Source organism: Danio rerio, chromosome 21, assembly GCF_049306965.1.
Source record: "Danio rerio strain Tuebingen ecotype United States chromosome 21, GRCz12tu, whole genome shotgun sequence".
NCBI classification, from domain to species: domain Eukaryota; kingdom Metazoa; phylum Chordata; class Actinopteri; order Cypriniformes; family Danionidae; genus Danio; species Danio rerio.
Genome location: NC_133196.1, coordinates 26,580,176 through 26,599,706, shown reverse-complemented (window position 1 = coordinate 26,599,706; position 19,531 = coordinate 26,580,176). Strand labels below are relative to the sequence as shown.

Here is a 19,531-nt window from a genome sequence, read left to right as displayed (position 1 = left end):
TTGCCTTTATTCACTGAGAAATTAATAAAGACATACATTTTCAAAACGGAGTGTACTCAATGATGCTGAGCACTACTTGTTGACATTTCCAAAAACCCAAAAAAAATCCCTCTTTCAATCACATTTAAAGAAAGCTCCCGAAAAAGAGTTTCAAGAAAGGCAAAACTGTGCATTTTGATGAATTTGTCTTTAGTAAACAGATGGTGTTACATTAATGAACATCTCTGCAATGCCTGCCACCAATTGAGCATCAAGGCTCTGAAGGGTCCATCTATTTCATCAAGCGTCTCGAGAGAAGCAGCAAAAGAAGTGAAACTGACAGGGAATGAAGCAGCACCACTCTGTGTTACAGCATATGCTGTCAAACAATGATTCAACAACTCTCTACATTAATCTGGACCATGTGTAATGATGGACAGATCGACCACCATTTGGGCCGTTAAAATCGAAGGAATGAGTGAACGCCAAAAGAGCGCTGAGAGTCATTGTTAGGGAGGTGATAAATAGTCTCGCGTTCCTGGACAGACGATGCATTGATCAGATGACAAACGAGAGGAGAGCAGCAGCTGCATTTCCATATGGATGCGCAGAGCTCAATCCCCCAGCGAGGACAGGCAGAGAGAGACGCGACTCATGACAGCTGCCATCCTGTGAATTATGGGCCGTCAGCGGGAGGGAAAGGCCAGAGACCAGGGCCATCTCTCCCCTATGACAGAAACTTCTCATTTTGAGTCAGATACAAGTTTATGAACCTTTGAAATCATTGAATCGTGCGCTGGTTTTCGATTTTGAAGGTCTCTAAAGATTGGAGATCTTAAAATTTCAATAATGTGACTAAATGGGCTCATTTTTCAAACATCTAGCCAGAATGATTCAAATATGCTGCATCATACTGGTGGAACTGTTTATGAGAAATGTAAAATGACAAATGTGCCAAAAGCGTACCAAAATAGCACTACTTTAAACTGCATGGCTCACAAATAAATGATTTATTCATTCATTTTCTTTTCGGCTTAGTCCCTTTATTAATATGGGATTGCCACAGCAGAATGAACCGCTAACTTATCCAGCATATGTTTTCATGCAGCGGATGCCCTTCCAGCTGCAATCCATATCTGGGAAACATCTATACACACTCATACACTACGGACAATTTAGCTTACCCAATTCACCTGCACCGCATGTCTTTGGACTGTGGGGGAAACCGGAGCACCCAGAGGAAACCCAAGCGAACACAGGGAGAACATGCAAACTCCACACAGAAACGCCAACTGACCCAGCCGAGGCTCAAACCAGTGACCGTCTTGCTGTGAAGTGACAGCACTACCTACTGCCTACCTACCTAAATAAGCAAATACTCTCTAGCTTGATGCAGAGTTCTCTACTGTGGTACAGTAGTTTTCCACTGTTTTGGCGATGGAACCACCTTATCCTATGGTCATTAAACCGACTCATTTTTTTCCATGTAAAACACCCTATTTTACTTAACATATCCCTTTAACTGTCAACTCTACCAAGGGGTTGACCATATTTTGACTGTATTAGATAATGACTGTTAAACAATAGTTTATACTACACAGCATTGTTGGTAAAAAATAATAGAAAACAAAAAACAAAATAACGAACAAACATAATCCTGTTACACTACTACTGTACAGTTGATTTTAGTTTTATTGTAAAAAAACAATCAAACAAAAAAACATGTTAAATGAGAATGAGAAATATTGTTTGCCATACTTCAAAACATAAAGAAGATTTAGTATTCAAAATTGTTTTATTTTAAATAATTTTTAAATAAATTGGTCCTACACTTCATATTTTCCATTTTTTCAAAGTATATGTATTAATTCTGGTACTTTTATCATAAACCGACATATCCACCATTTGGTAGAGGTTGATATTTTAGAAATTATGGGATGTGTTTTGCATTGATGCATTAAGTGTGTTAACTAGCGACATTAGGAGTTAAAAAATGCAATCCAAAAATTTTTTTTTTCTTGGTGGGGCAGTTAAAGGGATATACATAAATTCAACAAATATAACTAATGATGGCTTAACATTAAATATCCGTCCCAAACTAGTTTTTGTTTATCGACTAAAAATATTAAAGTGGTATGAGCCAGCACAGTTGAATGCTGATTTATTTTGATTAATTTATTTTGCTCTGTATTTATAATGTGATATACAGTGTGTGCCTCCGTATTTGTGCATGCAATTGAAGAGTGCATTGTGAGCACAGCATTTTTGTTTTTGTTATTTAAAAGGAACATGACTAGCATGATTATCATGTCAGACACATTATTTTACACACAGAGTATATTTGTGTTTTTACCTGGCAAATTTGACTCGTACATCCTACACTACACTAACACTCTATCATACATGTAGCATCAGGTTTTGATGGTATAGATGAATTACCAGTTTGTAAACATTCAGGTTACGTGTGCAGCGAGGTTGCATAAAAAACGTGAGCGCTAGGATTTACAGTGAATAAATGACATTAAATTACCGTTTCGAATTTAGCATCCTGAAACTGAAACTACATGTTTTGCTACTTTCTTCATATCTCCCAGCTTAAATTAAACAACTCCAGGATTCTGTCTGAAATGGCATTTAGGAGAATGTGTCCATGTCTGATATAACAGTTATGACTTTTAAAATCATTGTATGCATTGCAAGTCATGCATCATAAAAACTCAGTTTTGGGTCACAACCCTCCAGATGAGACGCACTGCTCAACACTCACAGCATAAAAAAAGGAAGTCTGTGCCACAATGTTTAAGTTCTATCTCTAAGATTCAGCAGTTTCAGCATGTCAACATTTTCTTATTTTCTTAATCAGGGGTGTAACGGATCACGGTTGATCTGAGATTCATACGGATCACAACCCATGGTTCGGAACACATATGCCCCACGGATTAATACATTTTTTTTTACTTGTAGATAAATCCTAAATTTGTAACAATCGCAAAGAGATCACCTCTTGCGTCATTCAAATTACATCTATGAAAGTATTTAGGCTTTACAGTAAAATATAATGATGACGGAAAAAGTTGTGGTGGGCTATTTAGGATGTGGTGGGTTTCATTAAAGGTATTTTCTATCACTAATTGTCTAGCATTAATGCATTAATGCATTCAGTGTAAGCTGCACGATTAATCATTAAATTTGGGATCTCAACTCCCATGCAACAAATGCTAATTGATGGTGATTTGCATATGCTAATTAATCCTTCAAATCGCAAAATTCAAATCTGTTTGAAAAAAGCAAAACTCAAGAAAGTGATTGAGTCTTTAGTCTTTTGAGTTAGTTATGAAGTTACAAACAGTCAAATAACACAGAAGTACTGAAATAACAGTTTATAGTTTAGATAAAACCATTAATGTTTAAGATAAAGACTAAAATCACCATCATATGCATTTAACAACATTTAAAAATAAAAGTAGGCAGCAATTACATTATTTAACCAATGGGTGCCAGCCATCAAAAACATATTCTTCAAAAACATATTCCTCTACCAATAGAAAATGAAGTTTTATGAATGAATAACTGAATCATTTATTGAAAATGAGTCTAAAACAAATATGGGTTGTACAAATTACAATGTTAGATTTCTACATTTAGCGTTTAACAGGGAATTTTTCACTACTAAATATTTTACAATTTATTTATATTCAGCTGATTATTTCTTTATTTTGTTTGTAATGAAACTACAGGTTCTAAGTTTTGTTTATCAAAACTAAAAGTGTCTTGCAGTGCTGTTTTGTAATAAAAGGAAAGCAAATTACATTTGTCTCCTCCTCTTTTTGGCTGATCCAAAAAAATCGGTCCGATCCATGACTAAAAATCCATAATGTGATCCGAACCATGAGATTTGTGATCCATTACACCACTTTCCTTAATGGTACAGTGATTGATCCAAGCAGGTTTGTTCAGTTATGGCAGTTGTGAATCTGTTCTTATTTTGGCTAAAATTAATTGTGCACTTTGATCCTTGAATCTTGGCACACGCAGATACACACTGCATAAACAGTAATATCTGAAAAAGCATAATGGGGCACTTTACCATCCTGCTACATGTTACAACCATAGAGATGACTTTGAGCTGCGTACCTCTTTATGCTGTTTGCTCGCCTCTCTTCGAGCTGCTTTCTCCTTCAGTCTTTTCTCCTGTTTAAAACATGAGAGAGAGAAAAAACAGACTTAGATTTGGTCACTGTGCAATCACATAAAAATGTCAAAGAGCAAGGGTTCGAAATTATTACATAAACTCATAGGGGGGATTACATTTTTACTTTAAAGCTCTGCATTTCTTCTGGAGAGAGAATGAATTGGTGATGTTTGTCACACTTTTCAATATGAAGGGCGTCTAGACTGCCAGACACAACTATACACATTACGAGTGACTCAAAGATGTCTGGGAGACAGGAATTATGAGGAGGCTGCAGGCTGAATGGAAATCAGTGAGCTGAGAGCGTGATAAAACCAATGTCAAGTGCATTTCATTGGCTTTTCATTACTTTCCAAATGTCAAATGATGCTAAATGTGGTAAGAGATCCATCAGTTCACTTGGAAACGTCATTGAACAAACATCAGCAGCACAGAGGTAAAGTCAGTGCCATCAAATGTGGTTTAATATACTGGATGGAATTTTCAAGTTACCACTTTTATTAAGATGAAGATCATTAGTTAGATCACTGTTATTATATGATCATACTGACAGATTTAAGAATAAATGCCTGTTTTTGACACATTCTTTGTTGCTTTTAGAAATAAAAATGTAATCAGGAAAATTAGGAAACATTTGACCTGTTTGTTTAAAATTATACAAAATTATTGCTGTTATTTTATACATTTAAACGACATTGACAGGATATCTCCAAGGGTGAGTAATCAATAACAGAATTTTAATTAATTCAGAATTTTAATTCTTTAAGACCAGGGCATGTTAACACTTACAAGTACTTTACATGAATAATTCACCCAAAAATTAAAATTAAAATAATTTACTCTCCCTCAAGTTAATCCAAACCTTTTTGAGTTTCTTTATTTTGTTGAACACAAAAGAAGAAATTTTGAAGAAAACTGAGAACTTGTGACCAACCAAGAGTCCCTATTATGCATTGAATAATGTCTTATTTTGGTTTTGGGGGTTTCCAACAACAGTTTAATATCCATGTTAGTTCAAAAAACACTTTCATTGTCTTATAATAGACATTTGTTTTTACTTAATTATCCCACAACTCCCATATGATTTGTTTAGAGATTAATTTGTTCCCAAACCCCTCCTTAGCACGATGCTAATGCTAACCCAGACTGATGTGATTGGTCGACTGCATTCAGAGTGAGACAGAAAGAAATGCCCACCACAGCTTATCAATGATTTTGCAGTAGTCAGAATGCAGAGAGAATCTGTGTACCCAGTGCAGAAGTGCATTGAAGAAATGCAGTTTAACACCAGCATATTGCTCTCTTCTTAGCCATAAGTAAAGTTTATACATTTCGGTGACGGTGACCATGATGACAAAGCAGCGTGTGTCACTTTTTTAACGTGTTTTTAGACGCGATAGGAGAATTATAAAGGGTTAACCAGATACAGTACAAGCAGTTATAAGCAACAAAACACAATTAAATACATCATTTGCATGCTAGAGAAAACAAGGAGGCAACCATTTTAATCACACTTGCATACACTTGTGAAATGGAGGAAGAAACTGATCCATCAACTGCGTACTGTAAAGTTCCAGTCAAGCTTTGATAAAGTTGAATATAGTCTTTTCTGATCCTCCCTTAACAAACGGCCGACAAATGCCCTGTTGTAAGCGTGTAGATTGCTGAAGCACTCGTCAGAAAAATGACAAGAACACAGCACAAGGCTGGGGCTTTAATGCTGAGGTATTTTTACAAAAATAAACTTCAACCACTGACTCTTCACAGCCTCATCTTTGGGTAGGGAAAATAAGAATAAATTTTCTCTCACACTTCAGAGCACAGCGTCTACGTGACTTGATTCAACCAGGATCCCCGATTTGTTACCCAGATGATTTATTTAAAACACAGAGTCGACTCTTTTATAATCAATAGTTTTAAACACAGTGCATCTTCAGATTTAAGCCTTAGCTGGATATTTCACTTCACTTAGAGCTGTTACACACTGCATGGAAGGTAATTTTTAAAAAACCCATAATAGGGGCTCTTTAAATTTCATAGCAGGAAAAACTATGAAAGTCAATGGTTACAGGTTTACAACATTCTTCAAAATTTCTTCTTTTTTGTTCAACAAAAGAAAGAAAATCAAACAGATCTGAAATAAATAAAAAGTGAGCAAATGATCTCAGAAATTTCATAGATTTTGGTAAACTACCCCTTTAAGTGTCAAATTTATTTATCTTCGACAAGCCTAAAGCAGTCAAAGTACCAGCACAAAAACACACTCAGCAAAAAAAAGCTCACTCCTAAAGCACTATTGATGTCTTACACCATAAACTCTATAAATAGTTTAGCATGCTCCCACAGATCCACAAGAACACAGTGGATCTATTAAAAAACAAATTCATTAGAAAAATTCACAGTTGCATAGTTAGTGAGAGTAATAATGTGTTCAGCCCATCAAATTCTTTAAGGACATGAACAGTACATCTTGGTAAATCAAGCTTTTCTGTAACGCCTCGGGTGAAAAAAATTAGTTATCTTTGATGATGGCTTGAGATTTGATAAACAGATAAATGCAGTGGTTAAATCCTGCTTTTTTCAGCTTCGACTCACTTAACAGCAGTCAAACCTATTCTATCTAGAAAACATTAAAAAAAATATTTTTTTAGATGAGTAATTGTGTAACTGTTTTTGGTTTATAGGTTTAAATGAGTAGAATTTGCTGTATTTCTTTGCAAAAAAATAAAAATAAAATTATACAAACATAGATATACATACATACATACATTTATATATATATATATATATATATATATATATATATATATATATAGAGAGAGAGAGAGAGAGAGAGAGAGAGAGAGAGAGAGAGAGAGAGAGATATAATACAATTTTATATATATATATATATATATATATATATATATATATATATATATATATATAGATAGATAGATAGATAGATAGATAGATAGATAGATAGATATATATATAGAGATAGATAGATATAATACAATTATATATATATATATATATATATATATATATATATATATATATATATATATATATATAATTTGTTAGCTTTACTTGGATAGAGAAATGTCCTGTTCAATTTATTACTACAACAGAATTTTTCAGTGAATTTAGGACATTTTAAGGCCTTTTAAGTCTATCTTTTAAAGTCTCAATACAAAGCCTACCTTTAAAAGTAGTTACATTTTACTGATACAACTGGATCCCATAAAGTGGCTGACTTGGCACACATACAGTAAATGCAGCAAAAATACATCAGCTGTTTTAAATGAAAAAATAAATAAATAAATTTTATGTCATCCCTGATGTTAGTCTTCACCTTTCTCAGGGTTGAGCTTTAAATGCTGCTGTGCTGGAATAAGAAAGATTCCATGAGAGAAAGTGAAAGACATAGGCAGCAGCGTGTCTGATTAATGAGCATCTGCACGTATCTGATGGATTACGGAGGAGCTGCCTCTCAAAGTCTCTGACAGCACAAAATACAAAATCTAAATGGATTAGGATGGTTAGGCTTTTCACAGGAACTTTCGCAGACACCAGACAATGCTTTCTGCCTTGTATCTATCAGAGAGAAATGAAAGAAGAAAAAAATAGCTTTCACTGTATGTCAGTCTGGATGTTACTACTTGACAGAACTGGCAGGAGAAACTGCTAGGAGAGACTGGCACCAGCATGTTTTTGCTGAAGCTTCAGTTGGCTGAGAAGAGAAATATGTCAAATTACTATCCTGGGTTAACAGGGACAGTAACTCTCTTTACACAAAAAAAAATAAAAAAAATAAAAAAAAATAAAACATAAGACACATGATGGACCAAACGTTTGGACTGACAGTGAAGTATCCAAATAGTCTTAATTCCACCACTTTATATATATTTTAAGTGAAATATAATCTTCGATTTGAAAAAGCCTACAGCAATGGTATTGATTAGGGAAAATGTCCATAACATAATAGAACAGAGCATGACCTGCATAGGAGTTTGCCAATACACTGCCTGACAAAAGTCTTGTCGTCGATCTCAATTATAAAAGCAACAAATAATTACTTGACTTCTAGTTGATCATTTGGAAAAGTGGCAGAAGGTAGACTGCATGGACTCAAGATTCTCACAAGAATTAGTCCACAGAAGAGGGCACATTTTTCAGCAGGATAGCGCTCCTTCTCATACTTCAGCCTCCACATCAAAGGTCCTGAAAGCAAACGTCAAGGTGCTCCAGGATTGGCCAGCCCAGTCACCAGATATGAAGATTATTGAGCACGTCTGGGGTAAGATGAAGAAGGGGGCATTGAAGATGAATCCAAAGAGTCTTGATGAACTCTGGGAGTCCTACAAGAACGCTTTCTTTGCCATCCTAGATGACTTTATTAACAAGTTATTTGAGTCATTGCAGAGATGTATGGATGACTTTATATTCAATACTGTACATTTTTTCTGTTAATTGCTAAAACTTTTGTCTAAGAAAAGTCAGACATTACTGTCCTAATTAAATAATTAAAAATCCATAATGATCAAAAAGCATGATCATATTTTTTATTTTGGTAAAATAAGCAAATCATTTTTCTAGACCTTATTTAAATGGTTAAAGTTTAGTAATCATTAACTGGTTAAAAAAAAAATCATTTTGATCAAATTCATGCAATTGTATTTTTAGAAACATATCAAATGTTTTTTTTTTGGAAATAGTTTTTTTAAAATAAGTTTTTAAAACTTTTTAAAATATGGAAGTAAAATTTTAAGATTATCCCTTTATGCTTGAATATTTTTACGCAACATTTCTTTATAAATCATTTTATTATCTAATAATTATAATAAACATAATTATATAATAATTGCTTGTATTTTACATTTCACTATAACATTTTATTTAATAATGATTTTTAAAATTGAATTAGACAAGTTTTCTAAACGTGGCTAAGTAGTAAACAAAGATGCTGAGTAATTGAGCTTCATCGGTTCATATCTTCTATCCACTTTTTACTTGAATAAAAGTGCATAACAACTAAAATCAAATAAAAACTAACTTTAGGCTCTAACTGTAATGGGAATGGACCATAAAAGTGTGTCTAAAGAACATAGTGCTCATCTACACCACATCCAGTTATAGAAATAGATCCCAATTTTTCCATGCTTCTCATTGAGCTACACACTCCCAGTAATCGATCTCCAAAAGAAATAATTCTGCATCAGACAAACTCAAGATGTACTTCACCTTATTTGCCTCTCAACAAGAAAACACTCTAAACTGGTAATCATGCAGTTTTTTTGCCGGAGAGCAATCCTTTAAAGTCTTGTCCAATACTACAGTACAAGATCTAAAGTAATAAGTCAGAAGCCCAATCTCATGCACGGATGCCTGAAGCTTGAAGCCAGGCCGCCTGCACAGGCATCTCAGATATTTCGATCTGCCTAAACCTGCAAGAGCTCCAGCCATAGGGCCAGAGTGTCTTTCCATTGCCCATCGCCCTCAGCTCCTTGTATATTACTTTAATCAGAGTACCTGGAGCTGAACACAATCAATCAAAAGGCTTCTTTGTATCATTTTATTAAAGGAGGAGCTGCATGGACTTGGCATGAACCAGGAGGATAAAAAATATGAAGGAACGCTCATCAGCCTCACCCTGTGTTTTTCCTTGATTTTACGACGGTACTCCATCTTGTCGAACGCCTGGTCTTCTCTGCGGAGCCGCTCTTTGGCTGCTTCTACATTGATGCCAGTCATCACATCATCATCATCCTCTTCATCTGGTACCACAGTCCTTTGCAGAGGAGGCCACTGCTGCACCACCTGCACACATCCATCACAGTTCATGAACAATTCTTTGTTTAAAAAATATGTAAACACCAAGACTAATTCCAGACTCTAATATATCTAAACTTTAAGCAATGTGTTAAAACAAGCTACATATTTTATTAAAACATGCTAATAATAGGATAAAGTAAAGTTAGCAATGTATTAAACAAGCAAACTGTGATGTAAAACACTTTAACAGTGTAGAAATATTTAAGTAAAATTGTAAAACATCCTGTAGTGTGCCAAGTCATGGTAACTGTGTTAAATCACACTAGAAATGCTAGAAATGTAAAAGAAGAACAGTATGTTTTATAAGTATTTAACAATATGTATGACAAATACACAGCAATGTGCTAAAGCATAAATGCAGCATCATGCCATGTCACTCTACTAGTGAGAATTCTGCTAGAAAAATGTATAATATACTGTTTTAAAATGCTGTCAAAAAAATCAGGCTAGAATTTGCGCTAGCAATGTTTGAACATGTTTAACAGTGCTAAAACATGCAAATAATGCTTTAACATAGTTATAACTAGGCTATAGTGTTACTACTAGCCAACAGTGTTAAATCAAACAAAAAAACATGCCAGCAATATGTTGTAACCAGTGAGCAGTAATACACTATGCTACACACTAGCAATGTGCTAAAACATGTAATTGGGCTAAATCATGACAAACAATGTTAGAAAAGTGTTAAAACATGCAACATTGTGTTAAATTATGCTATTAGTGATTAATCACCCTGAAAGTGTAATCAATGTTTTAAAACATGCTGTCAAAGTAAATAAGCATAAGCCAAGCAAAGTCATAAGCAAAAGATCGCGATCTCGATTCGACCCCCTAGACGATCTTAATCCAGCATTTCTATGATTCTGCCAATCATATTTTCAAGTTCAGGAGGGAAGAGGGAAGTCTTTTCATTGTTTCATACACGTTGCTCAGTGACATTGACACCTCCAAATGATGTTGAATGAGTCACATACTGTATTTATAAGGTATAATTCACCTAAACATTTCTGTCTTCATATAATGATGTTTTCGCGGCCGGGAAATCACACGTGACATGAGCTGTTATCACAGAGAGGGCGGTCGCGCGCTCTACTTAATGATAGATGCGCGTGTCTACTTTAGTGAACAGAACCTGCATATGTTATGAGTAACAGGTAATACAGTTGTAAATAATATTCAGTTTGTGGCACAGAGTGATCGTTTGTGAGCCGCGCGTGAAGTATGAACAAGAACTTAGCAGTCAAAATGAAACCGATAGTGTGCACTTCATTTAAATGATCATATCGCATTTTAGAGTTATGATTACGGCAAGCATTTGATATGTGCTTTCTTTCATAGCGAACCCACAGTTGTGCATGAAAATAAATGTTTACAGAGTCAGTATAACTACTCTAGCCTATATATTGTTTAATATAGTCTGATAATGACAAATGTCTGATTTTACCAGTGAATAAAATCATCTAATATGACAGATTGCAAGCATATATCTCAAACATAATAATTTAACATCAGAATTATTATAAGAATAGATTCATATAGAAAATAATTATTTATAGAAACCAGTAGCTCTACACATATTATTAATATCGATGCAGCTCTAATGTATTTACAAGTCAAAGATAAAGCATTTGCAGTTAAAACTGCTTATTAACCTCTATTAATGTAGAGTTAATGATTAACAAATAATTAATTCGCTATTTGCTAATGCCTAACAGATTATTCATAATGTTTAGTTACCATTAAATGAATGCTAGTAATGGTTAAGATCTGATAATACAAACCTTTCCGTCTTCAGTGAAGACCTTCTTGGTGTTAACCTTGAGGTTTCTCTTCTGTATTTTCTTGGCATCTTTGAACTTGGACTCTTTTTGTTTCCTATTCTTGGCATCAGCATCTGCGTCCTAAAGGAGGAGAAAGAGTGTTTTACATAACCAGTCGTAATCACAGAAGCTGTCATTTTTAACTCCCCAGGGGCCAAGATTAAACACACTGCACAGAGAGAATTCATAAAGGAGCTCTGAACAGTTCATTCAATCCCTTCATTTATCCAGGACACGGAAACACACAACACAACTCCCCGTTATTACTTTCTTCTTTACAGTCATTACAGCTGAGTGCTGATAAGTTGTGAAAAGGTTCAGATCTTGAGAAAGAACACTTTCCACTTGAATACTCTACAAACTTGAAAAAGAGTAGCTGCTCATCTGCACTTCAACAGCTGTGTGCTGCCAATCTCACCTTAATAGTCTTCAACATAAACACATAAAAATATGACAAACTGGCAACCTAGTTAAGTAAAACCTAGGGCAGTATCATACACCTGGCACAATAGTACGCAAGACGTGTTTAGCGCGATTTTTTATTATTTTTTTTTAGACCAGCGCAACCCTTATTTTCACAATTTGCGCCACATTGATCAAATAGCAAATCCATTTGGTCTAAAAAGGAGGTGTGGAAGGCGCATTGTTGGCTTGTTGCTATTTTGAGGAACTGAAACAGACCCCGCCATTGACCAGCAATAAGCTAGTCTAAAGTCCAGCAGAGAGCGTGTTAGTTATGGGCATATGCAGTCCAAACGCTTACACATTGCTTATTACACACAGGATGTACAGCAATACACAAATATCTTTACAAATGAAAACAAATTAAAGGATTAAAATATTACAAAAACTACTATTTTCTACATAAATATAAAAAACACTGCCTCCATGCCTTCATTCATGGGGTTTTGGAGATATATGCATCACCATATAGGGCATGAGAACATGACGTGTGTTTGGATATAACTACGTTTATTGACCACACTTCATTATTATTGTTCATTTATTAATTTGCTGGAAATTAAAACTGAATTTAGAAATAGTTTTGAAACAAATCTTTGAACTTAACAAAGGAAAATAAATATGTAGGCTAATGGAAGTCTTCAGTGGAGCATGTACAACACAGTTGCCTTACTTCACGAATGTAAAGGAGTAGAGTAAAAGTTAAGTAAAGAGAAAGTAAAGAGGCCGAATGGAGGAGGCTCATTCTGAATCCTTGCGCTGCAGATGGTTTGTTTAATTGTTTTCTTGCTAGTAAAGCGTTCAGTTTTTCTACTTACAAAGGCCACCATGTAAATGGCAAATGCGCCATGGCACGACGCAAATAACTCTTAAAGGGAATGGGAGATAAGACTCTGATTAATTTAATGCACGTTATGCTCAAAAAACACACATAACTCATTAAGAGAATAAGCACAACCCTGTTAGACCATGCGTCAAGGCACAAAGTGTAATTTTTCATCCTTAAAATAGCAAAAGTGGATTCGGACATGCCCTTAATACTTTTGCACCATGTGCTTTAGACTTTGCACCTATATTGGTAAAATACAGCCCCTAAGATAGCCCACTATAAAGAGCCCACTTTATTATTTATCAGGTTCTTTATAGGCCTGTTGTTCAATAACACCTCATAATAGTACTCCATTTGTTAACATTAGCTACTAACATTAAAATATCTAAACAGGTCCTTAAAATTTTTGCAAAAAAAATTATAATCCTAAGTGCGGTTAATGTCTTAGTTAATAACACTTTTCAAAATATGTTACAATAATCTTTGTAACAAATGCAGGTGTTTCTCACTGTTAATGTTATTTAATGCATTAACGAACACTTAACTAGTAATAATTTTGTTACCTGTATTTTATTTCCTTTTGTCAACTGAATCAAATAATAACACTAAATAACTTATCAAATTTATGTAGCATTTTTCTAAGCACTCAAAGTACTTTACACATTTAAAGATGAAAATCTGCTCAAACTCACATCTATCCGGATAACAGCTATTCTGCACCAGGTCATCAACCATTTCAGGGGACATCCTGGTTTTTTTTTTTATGGCAACAGAGATTCAGGGCAACTTCACATCTGAAGGATGTGCTCACTAAGGATCTGTTCACCTCTGGTATTAAATGTGTTTTCGCTGATCTAATTGTAAGTGGAAGTCATTGGGTGCCATAAACCAGCATTTTTCTCAATATCTTCTTATGTGTTCAACAGGGTAAACATAAAGGCTTAAAGCAACACGAGGGAGAGTAAATGGTGATGTATTTTTTATTTATGGGTGAACTATGCCTTTCATACCAAGTGTAAACAGCACCTAAAAGTATAATGTCCCTGTCAAATCACCGTGGCACTAACTAACCAAGCACTAGGACCCAGACAGACCAAAGGGTAAGCACCCTCTGATGGCCTCAATAGCATCTCTTTCAGCAGCAACCTAGTTTTCCCAGGTGGTCTCCCATCCTGGTAGTGACCAGCCTCGACATTTACTTTAAATAGCAATGCTTTATAACAGTAGTCTTGCTGAACTAAAAACACCTTATCTTAAAAAACTTACTGAACTTTTTGCTAATAAATAATAATAATACAACTATATGAACACACTTTTGTATGGAATTTATATTAATCTAAAGTTTATAAACATTAATATTCATTCATTCATTCGTCAGCTTATTCCCTTCATTAATCCGGGGTCGCCACAGAGGAATGAACCGCCAACTTATCCAGCACGTTTTTATGCAGCGGATGCCCTTCCAGCTGCAACCCAACACTGGGAAACATCCATACACACTCATTCACACACATACACTACAGACAATGTAGCCTACCCAACTCACCTGTACCGCATGTCTTTAGACTGTGGGGGAAATCGGAGCAACCAGAGGAAACCTATGCAAACGCAGGGAGACCATGCAAACTCCACACAGAAACGCCAACTGAGCCGAGGCTCAAACCAGCAAGCCAGTGACCTTCTTGCTGTGAAGCGACAGCACTACCTACTGCGCCACTGCGTCACCCCAAACATTAATATATTCATGTTAATGAATTTACTAACATTAACGAACAATGAACAATACATTTATTACAGAATTTATACATCTTTGTTGAAGTTAGATTATAAAAATTGCTAATTGTTAGTTAATTTGAACTCATGAATTTGGATTTTAATAATGTTGAACTATATATAACTATAATAAATGTTGTACAAGTATACTTTTTTATTAGTTCAAGTTAGCAAATACATGAACTAACATTAACGATTGAAACTTTATTGCAGTATTTGATTGTGGAGCCTCAAGACAAATCAGGCACTGTTGGCATGACTCACAGGTCCGCGTCTCTCATAAACCTGCCAGGTCTGCACAAGAGTCATGCTAACTGTGTCTCAAAGGCGTATTGAAAGAAGTGTTATATAATTCAGCACATACTGGTATCTGCAGGCCTGCTGAAACTACATGCTGTGTGTGCAAAGTGCAGACGCCCTCCTGAATCACAATGCAAGGGGGCACATAAGCAGAGATGTTTAAAAGAGTATTTAAGATTACTGAAAGTGTCATGTATAAAATCCCCTACAGCACGCCTATCAAAACAGAACAGAAAGTAGCCTATCACCTTTCAATGTTGATGTACTAATGTTAAGCTTGATATTATATGTGTACATCAGTACAAAAAAAAGGCAGCTTATGTTCCCTTTATGATCTCCATCCTGCATTACAAAAGATGCAAATGCAAGAATGCTAATGTTTAAAACAAGTTTAAGTTGTATTGAGATGATTCTGCTCTCCAAATTAGAACGTTTCCTCTATTTCAGTGGTTCTCAAACTTTTTTCATCAAGTATCACCTCAGAAAAAACATTGTCTCTCCAGATACCAAATTAATGAGCAGTATTGAAATACAATAGTGTAGTAGATCAAATTAAGCAATTACAGCTCTGCACAGTTCAAAAACATGGCAGAACAACTACTATTATTAAGTATATTTATTATTGTCAGCCACTTAAAACATTATACATAGTCTGAACGTTAAGACTGTACTGTGCTTATATGTAAAAAAATAAATAAATAATAGAATGTGCTTTTAAAAGTGAAAAATGGTAGGTTACTACCAAAAGTAAAAAGAAAACTGCTGTACTTAAATGTATTAACATATAGTAGCCTATTCATCAACACCTGAAAATGTTGCCTGGACCTCATAAATATAGGTTATATGTCGTCATATTCATATACAAATCATTTTGATACATTTTTAAATATATGTAGCACGTACATGACATATTTGAATCCTCCGCGTACCACTAGAAGGAGGTACATGTACCAGTTTGAGAACCACTGCTCTATTTCATCGTCAAATGTGTGTGAATATTTCCTTTGAATGATTTGTTATCTCTTTCAGTCACACTCATTGCTAGCAGGTGCAATAAAATAAAGCATCCATGACATTTCCTATGTAATGAAATGCAAGCTATATGCTTCTAATGGCTGTGTGCTCAAAGTGTGAACAGTTGATTAACCATAACGACACCAGATGTGTTGTTTATTTACCTCCTCATCCTTGATCTCTTCTTTGACATTGAACACATCTTTACACTTGACTGTCAGCAGGTCTGCTTCTCTCTGGTCATCATCATCATCCTCTTCATTAAAGCCACAGAGTAGAGAAAGAGGCTTTAATGAATCCTGGTCCTTAATATCTTCATCATCATCATCACCTTCATCATCATCGTCATCATCATCTTCCTCTTCTTCAGACTGTGAGGGCTCAGATTTGGTCTTCTGTTGTTGGAGTTGAGCTGTGAAACTCTGCAGCTCATCTTCAGACTGGTGTCCTGCAGTGCTGCTGTCGTCCTGTGCTGCTGTTCTTCTCTGCTGCTGGGCCTTTAGGAGGAAACGGACCCGTGGTGCCACCGCCAAACCCAGAGACCTGTAATAACACAAGTCAGCTTAAACCATAGAAAAACAAGCACTTCACACTTGTTTTATGATTTTTTTAATCCCAGTTTATATTAGGTGGCCTTAACCACCATGTACTTGAATCTAAAAATGTATACAATACACTTACTGTATTCTAAATGTATTTCAAAACACTTCTTGTGCTCTCGAGGAGGGATATGGGTAGATATGTTTAGGGAGAGGTTTGATGGTGAGGGTGGGTTATAAAGGATGGTTAACAGTGTAATTACAAATGTAACTACAGAAATTAATTACAAATGTACTTACATGCAGGTACTTAATCATAAGCACAATGTTAAAGCATGCATTGACACGATAAGTAGATTGTAACAAATGATTAACTTCAGTGCAAGTACATATTAGTTAAGGCCACCTAAAGTAAAGTAGGATTGAAAAAAACTTCAGATATGGTTACTGATATGACTCCTGAAAACACACATATGCATGAAACCACACACACGGCCACTTTATTAGGTACACCTTACTAGAACTGGGTTGGACCCCCTTTCACCTTCAGAACTGCCTCAATCTTTTGTGGCATGGACTCAACAAGGTACTGGAAAATTCCTCAGAGATTTTGGTTCATATTGACATGATATCACCACGCTGTTGCTGCAGACTTGTCGGCTGCCTACCCATGATGCGAATTTCCTGTGCCACCACATCCAAAAGTTGCTCTATTAGACTGAGATAAATTTGAGGTCATTTGAGTACAGTGAACTCAACGTCATGTTCAAGAAACCTTTAAGTAGCCATCAGAAGATGGGTACACTGTGGTCATAAAGAGATGGACATGGTCAGCAACAATACTCAGGTAGGCTGTGGTGTTCACAAGATGCTCAATTGGTACTAATGGGCCCAAAAGTGTGCCAAAAAAAATGTCCCCCACACCATTACACCACCACCACCACAAGCCTGAACCATTGATACAAGGCAGGATGGAGACATGCTTTCATATTGTTGATGCCAAATTCTGACCCTACCATTCGAATGTTGCAGCAGAAATCGAGACTCATCAGACCAGGCAACATTTTTCCAATCTTTTATTGTCCAAATTTGGTGAGCTTGTGCGAAATGTAGTCTCTGTTTCCTGTTCTTAGCTAACAGGAATGGTACCTGGTGTGGTCTTCTGCTGCTGTAGCCCATCTGCCTCAAGGTTGGACATGTTTTGTGTTCAGAGATGCTCTTCTGCTGACCTCAGTTGTAACGAGTGGTAATTTGAGTTACTGATGCCTTTCTATCAGCTCGAACCAGTCTGGCCATTCTCTTCTGACCTCCGACGTCAACAAGACACATGTGCCCACAGAACTGCCGCTTACTGGATATTTTCTCTTTTTTAGACTATTCTCTGTAAACCCTAGTTATGGTTGTGCGTAAAAATCCCAGTAGATGAGCAGTTTTTAAAATACTCAGACCAGCCCGTCTTGCAACAACAACAATGCCATGTCCAAAGTCACTTAAGTCAACTTTCTTCCCCCTTCTGATCTACATGCCTAAATGCATTGAGTTGATGCCATGTGATTGGCTAATTAGAAATTTGCAGTACAAGCAATTGGACAGGCGTACCTAATAAATTGCCCAGTGAGTGTGTATTCTGTTAATATAAGCAACTGTTAAAATACTTCAAATATGACTGTTCAACAAATAATGGTAAGTATTATTTTTGTTTTACTTACTAAAGTTATTTTTGGCAATTTGTAAACATAAGGTGGGTAGGTATTGTTGCAGTTTATTTTACAGTATGTGTATTTACCTAAGGAAATTACTGGCTTGTATAAAATCACTTGATGACAGTAACTAACTAGTTATTATTACAGCATTTACATGTAAAATGGCACTGTAAAATAAAGTCCTACCCACAAAACTACCATTCATATTGAAAAAAAAATGAAATTAAACAGTCTCTGCTTTCAAAACAGACGGTGAAGTTTTCTTCGCAAGGATTTAATTGCGTAACAATCACACATTGTTTTAAGTCCCCCTGAGTGCAATCAAAGTGCCATACACACAGACACACACACATACAAGTGCACACACGCACGCACGCACACACACAAACACACAGAAGACACAGAAGACACAGAAGACTGCTGGCACTGGGCAGCATCCACTCACATGGCATATTCAGGGAGTTTGAGCTGTAACACATCAAAGACATCTTTGTTCTTCATCAGATAGACGGAGCGGAGGTAGGACACAAAACACTGGAGAAAAGAGAAGATGCATTATGGAGGATAAAAATCGGAAAACTTATCCCTGACAAACACATTAGTGAGAGTGCACAAGCAGGCGTTTCGTGGCAGCAATTTGCCCGATTACATTTCACGCTGTTCTTCTCTCTATAATGAGCCTTGTGAAGCTCAGACTGGAGCGCGAGGCAGACAATCAGATTATCCTAAAAGCACAGCTCTACAGTATAACGTTAGGCTTCAGCGTCTGAGATGAGTCTTACCCTCTGTGCTCGCTCTTTCTGCTCTTTTTCCTGCGCCAGGAAGGCCTCCAACTTCTGCTGAACAGACATCAACTTTTCTGGGTTCACCCTGCAGAAGAAAGACACTATTAAGACACTATTAATGGTGTAAATTGTGTCAGATACATTTGTGATTGGATCAGGATCACATTAATAATAATAATAATAATAATAATAGTTTAAAAATGTAATAATTGTTTTGTATTAAAAGTATTATATATTGCATAATTTTAGATTATTTTATGCAATAACAAACACACATAGGTATAATGTAAAATCATTACCTTCTGCTTTTTAAAAGAT

General features: G+C 35.7%; 1 protein-coding gene across 1 annotated transcript in view; it reads right to left on the bottom strand.

Annotated features, from left to right (window-relative positions):
• ddx10 (DEAD (Asp-Glu-Ala-Asp) box polypeptide 10) overlaps positions 1–19,531 on the bottom strand; it is a 51,229-nt gene that overhangs the window by 19,350 nt on the left and 12,348 nt on the right. The window contains exons 11-16 of the mRNA XM_001922185.8: positions 19,211–19,298; positions 18,874–18,962; positions 16,351–16,729; positions 11,770–11,889; positions 9,806–9,973; positions 4,114–4,170 (exon numbers count right to left, since the gene is read on the bottom strand). Of these exons, the coding sequence (XP_001922220.1) occupies positions 4,114–4,170; positions 9,806–9,973; positions 11,770–11,889; positions 16,351–16,729; positions 18,874–18,962; positions 19,211–19,298 (901 nt within the window). The remainder of the gene's footprint in view (positions 1–4,113; positions 4,171–9,805; positions 9,974–11,769; positions 11,890–16,350; positions 16,730–18,873; positions 18,963–19,210; positions 19,299–19,531) is intronic.